The 10,166-nt window shown below is 52.9% G+C and overlaps 1 protein-coding gene across 1 annotated transcript in view; it reads left to right on the forward strand.

Moving 5' to 3' along the window:
- The window catches only part of LOC112113961 (arf-GAP with SH3 domain, ANK repeat and PH domain-containing protein 2-like), a 106,334-nt gene extending 99,516 nt beyond the window's left edge, over positions 1–6,818 (forward strand). The window contains exons 24-26 of the mRNA XM_026656842.1: positions 391–536; positions 2,142–2,264; positions 6,462–6,818. Of these exons, the coding sequence (XP_026512627.1) occupies positions 391–536; positions 2,142–2,264; positions 6,462–6,536 (344 nt within the window). The 3' untranslated portion in view covers positions 6,537–6,818. The remainder of the gene's footprint in view (positions 1–390; positions 537–2,141; positions 2,265–6,461) is intronic.
- Positions 6,819–10,166: the final 3,348 nt, after the last annotated feature.

Below are 10,166 nucleotides of genomic sequence, written 5' to 3' on the forward strand. Positions count from 1 at the left end.
ACCATCCCTCCCCTCGCCCAGCACTGCCACCTCCACTGCCCCACCCCACCGCCACTATACCTCTCTCCCAGCCCCTCTGCCATCCCTCCCCTCGCCCAGCACTGCCACCCTCCACTGCCCCACCCCACCGCCACTATACCTCTCCCCCAGCCCCTCTGCCATCCCTCCCCTTGCCCAGCTCTCTGCCGTCTAACCCCAGCCCCACTGCCCTCTGCCATCTTGCCCCAGCCCAGCTGTTCTCCTGTCTCCCTCCTTTGCCCAGCCAGCTGCCCAGGGTAGTGAGGGAGCTCGGCTGGCACAGTGTGGTGCTGAGCGCCCTGTGCTGCCCTGCGGGTGGTGCTGATTGCCTGTGAAGAGAGGGAGTTGGTGACTGTTCTGCTGGTGTCCTAGCTGCCCTGGAGACAGTGGAGACGTTCTGTGAGGCCAGCCCCAGCAAAGGAAGAAGCCGTGGGCTGCCATGGCCCTCACAAGACCCAGGTGGAGGCCCTGGCCCAGCACAGGACGTGCCGCCCGCGATCCCAAGGAGGGACGGCCTGGTAGGTGCTCTGGTCTGGGATGTCGCGCTCAGATCCCCCTTTTCTCTCTGTATTTGGTTGTAATGTTGGCAAACGTGCCCCCCTTCTAACTCCAGCGCTGCCCTGCTGGCACCCCAGCCATGGACAGGGCTCGGAGGGCAGCAGAGCCACGTGGAAATGTCAGGAGCTGATTGCAGGCATGGAGTCCTCCCCCTGCGGGGGCATTCACAAAACACCATGGGGAGCAGAGGCTAGCCCAAGTCCCTAGGTGCGCATCCCTCTCATCCCCACACAGCCGGAGCAGGCTGCCCTGCGGCCAGCTGTTCCACAGGGCCTGATTTCTGAAGGGAGGGACTGGGGTCCCTGTATATCTTGCCTGCTCCCTTCCCCTGAAAGCACATGCAGAGTGGGTGAGCGTGCGTCCCCGGGGACGTGTCAGCTCCTCTGCCCGGGCAGACGCAGGCGTGTGCATGGGGGGAAGGTACACACAGTGCAAGATGAAGACTGCATGCTGCAGATCAGGCCCTCAGCCTCCTGGGGGTGCCCTGTCCCTGGGGCCCTGTGGAGGCCAGAGCCTCTGTCTCACTCTCCCACCTCTCCCTTCCTAGCACCAACCCTTCCCCCAGGCTCCCTGCCCCCAGGAGAGCTCCACACAAGCCCCCCTCTCCCCCAAAGGCCCACAGGGCAGCAAATAAACAAGGACACAGGACTTGCTGTCTCCAGAAAGATGATAGGGTTTCCAGGTGTCCGGTTTTCAACTGTAAAGTCCGGTCGAAAAGGGGACCTAGCAGTGTCCAGTCAGATTTACTGACCAGACACCAAAAGTCCGGTTACCGCAGGAGGGAGAGAGGCGCCGGGCCATCAACCCACACCAGCCCCTGCTCAGCCGGGGCCGCCTCCTACTGCATCTCATGGGCAGGCAGGCATCAGGGTCCACATGAGGCTGCAGCTCCTGTCCCAGCCAGGGAGAAGCAGAGGGAGCCCAGCTGTGGGGGCAGGGGGAGAGAGGTGGTGAGGATCAAGCAATGAGGAAGCGGGGGGAGGGTAGAGCAGCGAGTGAAGGTGGGGGAGAGGAGCCAGCAAGGGCTGGGGCTTCAAGGGAAGAGGTGGAGCAGGGGCAGGGCCTCGAGAGAAGAGGCAAGGCCTTGGGGAAGAAGCAGGGCAGGGCCGGGGCCTTGGGGGGAAAGAGGCGGGGCAAGGGGTCCGGTTTTCAGAAATTAGAAAGTTGGCAATTATATGGAAGAACACTGCAGTTAGGAAGCTGCCAGAGCCACACTACACAGTCTCCCACATCTGGACCCCTGCAGCCCTTCGCCACCCCCTCCAGAGCTCCCAAAGCACCCACAGCCACCCAGCACTCGCCTCCCCTCTCCCCCCAGCACTCTCCCAGCCTGATCCCCTGTGGCCCCATGGCATGTCCCTCACTCACCTGCTCCCATGTTGGTTGGTGCCCCCCACCCATGAGCCTGGAGGGGATTCTCTCCTGCCCTGAGTGCACAGGGGCTTGGGGACCAAAATGCCCCTGTGCTCAGGCTGCATGTGTTTGTGTCTACCAAAGAGCATGGTGCAGGACGCATTAGACAAAGGGATCCAGGCTTGATGGTGTTCTCCCCTCCTGATTTGCAGAGTAAACCGCGCTTCTTCCGGGTCCGAGCCCTGTATGACTGTCAGGCTGACCGTGCGGATGAGCTGACCTTCCGTGCGGGGGAGATCATCATTGTGGCCGAAGAGGAGGACTGCAATTGGTGGGTAAGTATCGGCCTACGCTGTAGTATGGCACTGCAGGTTCCAGTGTACATGTGTAGTGCCGACAGAGCCCCGGTTGCCGGTGGGCAGGATCAAACCGGAGACCTCTGGAGCTTAGTGCATGAGCCTCTACTGCATGAGCTAAAAGCCACTGGCTCTTAGCTGAAGCTGTAGAGCAGCTCATTTTCTCCCTCTCTCTCAGTGGTCTTGGTGCCATTAGACAGGACAGAACACCACACCCAGGTGTGTGGGTTACATACTTCCCCTAGCTGAGGAAGCGCATCCCAAGCTTCAGAGTCTTCCCAGTTGAGATCCCGGACGAGCCCCTACTTGTAACGCCGATAGACACTGGTCATTGGTGGGCGGGATCGAACCTGGGGTCTCTGGAGCTTAGTGTATGAGCCGCTACTGCATGAGCTAAAAGCCAACTGACTCTTTAACTAAGGCTGTAGAGCAGACTCATTTTAACTCTCTCTCTAAGTGGTCTCGGTGCCACTAGATGGGACAGAACACCACACCCAGGAGGTGTGTGGGTTACACATGCTGATGTCCCCTTGACCTGCACACCAAGCCCCTCTCTAGCCACAGCTCCCAGAATCTTAGCCAAGCTGCCTTCCTCCCTTGCCTCCCCTGGAGCGCTGTCCTGTTTTTTTCATGGTCTCCTGGTTAGAGCTGAGCAATCCCACTCCTGTCTTGCTGATCTCCAGAGCTCTGCACCCAGCCCTCTGCACTCTCCACTCTGAGGTGCTCGCCCAAACCCTCATTGGCTCTCTCTTCCCTCTGCCTCTTGCACTGATACCTGTTAATCCGCTTGCTCCTGTCACACCTACTCTCCTTCAGCACTTCAGGTTCTGCTGTTGCGCTAACCAGCTACAAACTTGAAATGCAAATGTTAGAATATTGGGAACAGTTGTACCTGTCCCATCTCTACTGGACATCTAGAAATCTAACTTATGGCTGGCTCTTCCAAGACAAACAATACAGATGTCACCATTTTATTAAAAAATAATAATTGTGATGGGTCCCCTCTCCCCCATCTCCGGGGTGCCACCTGGGACTGGGCTACCACTGAGCCCGCCTGACCCACCAGTCTGGGTTCCCTTAACACTGTACTGCTCTGCAGCCTGCCAAGCCCTCCCTCGGGCTTCAGCCTGCACTTTACCAGCACACATACAGGCAGGGACACACCCAGCTGCAGATTCACACAGATGCTGAGATCAGCTCTGCATGGGAAGGCTCACCTAAGGTACTGCCCAGTACTCAAGTGCACCTCCCCTCTAGAGGGTAAACCCAAAATTATGCCGTCTTGCGCTGCACAGAGATCTGTGCAACATAAGCTCATGAAATTCGCCCTCTATGTGGAGAGGAATATACACAGTTTTCTGCCCCACAGTTATGATTTCCACACACTGGCTTTAGACAAAACAAGTTTATTAACTACAAAAGATAGATTTTAAGTGATTATAAGGGGTAGCAAACAGATCAAAGCAGATTACCTAGCAAATAAAACAAAAACACAATCTAAACTTAATATTCTAAAGAAATTGGATATGGGCAGCAAATTCTCACCCTAAATGTTGTTTTAGGCAGATTGCAGAGATTCTTGAAGGCAACCTGCCCTTGCTTGCAGCTTAAAACTCCAGTTATTCCTTTCACAGGCTAGACAACCCTCTAGCCTGGATTAAGCCCTTCTCCCCTAGTTCAGTCCTCTTTCTTGGGCAGGGAGTCAGTGAAGAATGAACCACGGTGATGTCACTCCCCTACCTTAAATAGTTTTTGCATATGGCGGGAATCCTTTGTCTCCCAGTTTGATTCCCACGCGTGCTCAGTGGAAAAACACTAGTATTATCATGGAGTCCAGTACCAGGTGACTTGGTGACATGTCCCTGTAGGGCCACCGCAGCCATGACTCAGAGGCTGTTTGCAGCGTCCTCAAGAAGGCTTCCCAGGAAGGATCCCCGGTGGAAGATTAGCACCTTCTAAGACCTATTGTTCTCCCTAATGGCCCTTCCCAGCCAGCCATCTAGACTGATTGCATTCCCCAGGTGTAAACACATTTGTAATAGATGCATAGACACTATTCCTAACTTCAGATACCACTGAAGTGTCAGATACCACTGAAGTGTAAAGTCCGGTGTCAGTATATAATGCCTGCATCTGTAACTTTCACTCTATGCATCCGAAGAAGTGAGGTTTTTACTCACGAAAGCTTGTGCCCAAATAAATCTGTTAGTCTTTAAGGTGCCACCAGACTTCTTGTTGTTTTTGTAGATACAGACTAACACGGCTACCCCCTGATACTTCAGATACCACTGGCTGCCGCTGGGGCAGTCTCAGGGCCCCTCTGCCCCCCAGCAGAAGGAGTTTGGGTGTGGGCTCAGGGCTTGGGATTGGGGCCAGTGCTTACCGGGGGGGCTCCTCTCCCTCAGATCCTAGCTCCACATGGGAGCTGCAGAACCAGGGCTTGGGGCGGAGCAGAGGCAGCATGTGGAGCTAGGGAGCTGGGATCGCCACTTCCCAGGATCTGGGTAGGGAGCCTGGTCCAGCCCCACGAACCCCCGCCCAGCACCCATGCCCCCCCGGGACGCGACTCCCCCCGCCCGAGCACCGCACCCCCCTCCCCAGCACCCACCAGGAACTGCGGCCAATGGGAGCTGCAGGGGCAGCGCACGGAGCCCCCTGTCCCCCCGGGGGCGTGCCGGGCGCTTCCGGGAGCGGTGTGCGGAGGGGGAAGCGTGAGGCGCCCCCTGGCCCCACTTACCTTGGGTGGCTCCTGCTAAGGCAGGCTCCATCCCCACAGCTCCCATTGGCCGCAGTTCCTGGCCAATGGGAGCTGCGGAGTCAGGGCTCGGGGCACATGCAGCGCACACTGACCCCTGCCCCGGCAGGGGCCACAGGGACATGCTGCCTGCTTCCGGGAGTGGTGTGGGGCCAGGGCAGGCAGGGAGCCTGCCTTAGCCTGGCTGCACTGCCAACCAGGAGCCGCCCGAGGTAAGCACCCCCCAGCTGGAACTCACACCCCTTACCCCCTCTCACACCCCAATCCCCTGCCCCAGCCCTGAGACCCCTCCTGCACCCAAACTCCCTCCTAGAGTCTGCACCCGCACCCTGTCCTGCACCCCAATTCCCTGCCCCAGCCCGCACCCCAACCCCCAATCCCGAGCCCCCTCCAGTACCCAAACTCCCTCCCAGAGCTTGCACCCCGCACCCCCTCCTGCACCCCAACCCTCTGCCCCAGGCTCAGCCCAGAGCCCCCTCCCATACTCCAAAACCCTTGGCCCAAGCCCAGAGCCCACACCCCCTCCCAGCCCACTGAAAGTGAGTGAGGGTGGGGGAGAGCAAGCGACGGAGGGAGGGGGGAATGGAGTGAGCGGGGCGGGGCCTCGGGGAAGGGGCGGGGCAAGGGTGTTTGGGTTTGTGTTCTTAGACAGTTGGAAACCCTAGCTGGAACCCTGGATGGCAGTGCCCTGGTTCCTGTAATGATTGGGGCCTGGGTGGTCAGGCCTCGTGGCTAGAGTCAGGCGCCATGCCACGGGTCGAAGCTGGAGTCAGCATCGGGGTCGGGCATAGGAGCAGGGATGCGGAGTGAGGCAGGAACTGGGAACAGACGAGGGTCTGGGATAAGGATGACAGCAACAGGGAGGAAGGCAGGAACCAGGAGTCATGCAAGCAGGCAGGGTACATAGTAGTAGTAGCAGCAGCCAGCCAGGGATTCCTCTAGTTGCTCAGACAACTTCCTGTCCCTTTCTGGTCTAAACAGAGCTCCCCAGCCAGTCCATGGTGCTGGACATTCCCCCCAATCAGGAGCTTCGGAGGCAGAGCCCTTTGTGAGCTAGAGCTTCATTGGTTCCCTTCTACAGTGGCTCAGGTGAGCTGCTGGGTAGTGGCTGTGGACTGAGCACTGCCTGGGGATCCAGGGGCCCGGATTCGAGATCCACTCACAATACCATTCTGCCTTCAGTGATTCAGGAAAGACTAGAGTAACTAATGCAAGCTTGCTGAGAACCTCGTAACCTGCCCAGAACCTGGCCTTGTTCTCAGGGGAGTTGGCTAGTGTGGAGATTGGAGTGGCTGGGCACTGCCCGGGCTGGTTTAGGAATGGCTTGCAGTCATTACTGTAGTCAGTTCCTTTCCACTGGCTACCCAACCCCATGGAAGAGCCATAGCTGACTAAGCCTTTGCTGGCTTTTCTCTTCACAGAACGGCTGGATTGAAGGGCAGCCCCACAGGAAAGGCGTCTTCCCGGCATCATTTGTTCACGTGCTGAGTGAATAGGACCTGGATGGCTGACAGAAGAAGGAACATCTCAGCTGCTCGAAGTGCAGATCCCCCAGACTCCCTGTTTTCAGCAGGCTTCCTGCAGAGAACACACTTGGCGAGCTTGTGCTGTCTCATCTCTTGTATCTTGTCACTCTCACCTTCAGGCCTGCAGTATGTGGTTTGGCCCACGGGGCCCAAAGCGGGGCTTGGAGTGGTCAGGGCTTTGCCTGTCTCCTGAATTGCAATCAAGTATCCTATCGGGTGTCTTTGAGTCCTGCTTTCAGCTCCAAGTGTTCAGTGTGCAGCCTCCCACACAGCAGTGCGGCACTCACTCCTGCATGGTGCTGGCTGGGAGTGGCCAAAGCTGGGAGAATGCCAGTTTAGAGACACCAGAGTTTGGAACCTGTTTTAACATGGAATAACTGACTGCTGATTAACTGGATAGTAAATGCCACTCTAGACACACCACAGATGTCTATTCCACACTCAGCCCTAGTGTCCAGATTAACATCCACTCTCCTCCGAATCAACGTGAGTTAACTCAGGTTCAAACAGGCCCCAAGCCCCATTCCAGTCAAACCCTTCCACTATCCCAGCCAGGGAGCTGCCCAAAACAGGCTTCTTTCCATTCTCCCATTTGAACCAGTCATTCACCTTGGCAGCCACTTTGACACCTAAACCCATAGAAACTGCACCAGTTCCTATCTGTGCTGGCAACAATTCTCAGTGTTTTTCTGCTCTGGTGCTACTACTAGTGGGAGCTGGAGTATAGCTAAGGCTAAGGCATTTTTACCAGCCCTGTTCAGAGCCCTCTTTCCACTAAAGCTGCCACACTGGAATCACCGGCAGAGCTGTGCTGGGACAGAAAAACACCAATCAATGTTCCCAGTGGACAGGGCCATGTGACAGGAGAGAGCTCATAGACTTTAAGACCAGAAGGGACCATTGTGATCATCTAGTCTGACCTCCTGCACATCACAGGCCATAGACCCTCACCCACCCACTCCAGTAATAGACCTCTCTGGCTGAGTTACTGACGTCCTCAAATCATGATTTGAAGACTTAAAGGCACAGAGAATCCTCCATTTACACTAGTTTAAATCTGCAAGTGACCTGTGCCCCACATTACAGAGGAAAGCAAAAAACCCCAGAGTCTCTGCCAATCTGACCTGGGAGAAAATTCGTTCCCAACCCCTAAATATGGCGACAGTTAGACCCTGAGCATGTGGGCAAGACCCACCAGCCAGGCACCTGGGAAAAAATTCTCTGAAGTAACTCAGAACTCTCATCATTTAGTGTCCCATCACCAGCCATTGGAGCTATTTGCTGCTAGCAGTCGCAGATCGGCGACATGCCCTTATAGGCAGTCCCATCATCCCACCCCCTCCATAAATGTATCAAGCTCAGTCTTAAAACCACTTAGGTTTTTTTGCCCGCACTGCTCCCCTTGGAAGGCTCTTCCAGAACTTCACTCCTCTGTTGGTTAGAAACATTTGTCTAACTTGAAGCCTAAATTTGTTGATGGCCAGTTTATAGTCATTTGTTCTGGTGCCACCATTAGCCCTTAACTTAAATAACTCCTCTCCCTCCCTGGTATTTGTCCCTCTGATGTATGTATAGAGCGCAAACATATCTCCCCTCAGCCTTCTGTTGGTTAGGCTAAACAAGCCAAGCTCTTTGAGTCTCCTCTCATAAGGCATCAATCCTCTGATCCTCCTAGTAGCACTTCTTTGCACCTGTTCCAATTTGAATTCATCTTTCTTAAACATGGGAGACCAGAATTGCACACACTATTCCAGAGGAGTTCTCACCAGTGCCTTGTATAATGGTGCTAACACTTCCCTGTCTCTACTGGAAATACCTCACCTGATGCATTATGGGACTTCATTAGCCTTTTTTACAGCCACATCACATTGACAGTTCATAGTCATCCTGTGATCAAGCAATACACCCAGCTCTTTCTCTGTCAATTCTAACAGATATATCCTCAGCTTATAGCAAAAATTCTTGTTGTTAGTCCCTAAATGCATACGTTTGCACTATTATATTTCATCCCATTTTTATTACTCCTGTTTTCAAGGTTACCCAGATCTTCTTATATGATATTCTGGTCCTCCTCCATATTGGCAATACCTCCCAACTTTGTGTCCTCTGCTAGTTTTATTGGTGCACTCCCACTTTTTGTGCCAAGGTCATTAATGAAAATGTTAAATAATATTGGTCCCAAGACTGATCCCTGAGGAACTCCACTAGTAACCTCCTTCAAGCCTGACAGTTCACCTTTCAGTATGACCCATTGTACTGTCCCATTTAACCAGTTCCTTACCTTTCAATTCTCATATTAATCCCATCTTCTCCAATTTAACTAATAATTTTCCATGTGAAACTGTATCAAATGCCTTATTGAAATCCAGGTAGATTAGATGCATTTCCTTTGTCTAAAATATCAGTTATCTTCTCAAAGAAGATCAGGTTGGTCTGGCGCGATCTACCTTTTGTAAAACCATGTTGTATTTTATCCCAATTACCGTTCACCGCTATGTTCTTAACTACTTTCTCTTTCAAAGTTTGTTCCAAGACCTTCCATACAATTGAGGTAAAACTAACAGGCCTGTAGTTTCCTGGATCACTTTTTTCCCTTTTAAAAAAATAGGTACTATATTAGCAATTCTCTAGTCATAGGGTACAGCTCCTGAGTTTAGGGATTCCTTTAAAATTGTTACTATTGGGCTTGCAAATTCATGTGCCAGTTCCTTTAATATTCTTGGGTGGAGATTGTCCAGGCCCCACGATTTGGTCCCATTAAACTGTTTGAATTTGACTTACACCTTGGATGTGGTGTTTTCTACTTCTGTCTCCTCATTCCCATTAGCCACTGTGCCACTACCCCAAACTCGTCATTACCCTTATTAAAAACGGAGGCAAAGTATTTGTTTAGGTGTTGGGCCATGCCTAGATTATCTTTAATCTCCATTCCTTCCTCAGTGCTTAGTGGTCCCACTTCTTTCCTTGTTTTATTTCTTTTATTTATATGGCTATAGAACCTTTTACAGTTGGTGTTAATTTCCTTTGCAAGGTCCAACCCTCCTTGGCTTTTTGCAGTTCTCATTTTTTCCTTACACTTTCTGACCTCCAAGAGGTAGCTTTCCTTGCTGATCCATCCCATCTTCCATTCCTTGTAGGCTTTCTGCTTTCTTTTAACCTGTTTGAGATGCTTGTTCATCCTGTTCATTCTGTTGCAACCCTTCCCTACAAATTTTTACCCCTTGCTTGGGATTCAGGCTTCAAATAGGTTTGGCAACATCCGAAGAAGTGGGCTGTAGCCCACGAAAGCTTATGCTCTAATAAATTTGTTAGTCTCTAAGGTGCCACAAGTGCTCCTGTTCTTTTGACTTAAATTAATTCCAAGCTTCCTCCACATTCAGATCCTTGAGTTCTTCAGTCCAGTCCACTTCTGTAACTACTTCCCTTCATTTTTTAAATTTAGCTCTTTTGAAATCAAGGATCCCAGTTGCAGACCTATATTTGTTGCTCCTTCCATTCAGTTTAAACTGAATTAGCTCATGACTCAAACCAAGATTGTCCTCTACAGCCTGTTCTTCTATGAGGTCCTCACTACTCACCAATACTAAATTTAAAATGGCA

This window comes from Terrapene carolina, unplaced genomic scaffold (genome assembly GCF_002925995.2).
Source record: "Terrapene carolina triunguis isolate 2854851 unplaced genomic scaffold, T_m_triunguis-2.0 Scaffold233, whole genome shotgun sequence".
In the NCBI taxonomy this organism is placed as follows: Eukaryota; Metazoa; Chordata; order Testudines; family Emydidae; genus Terrapene; species Terrapene triunguis.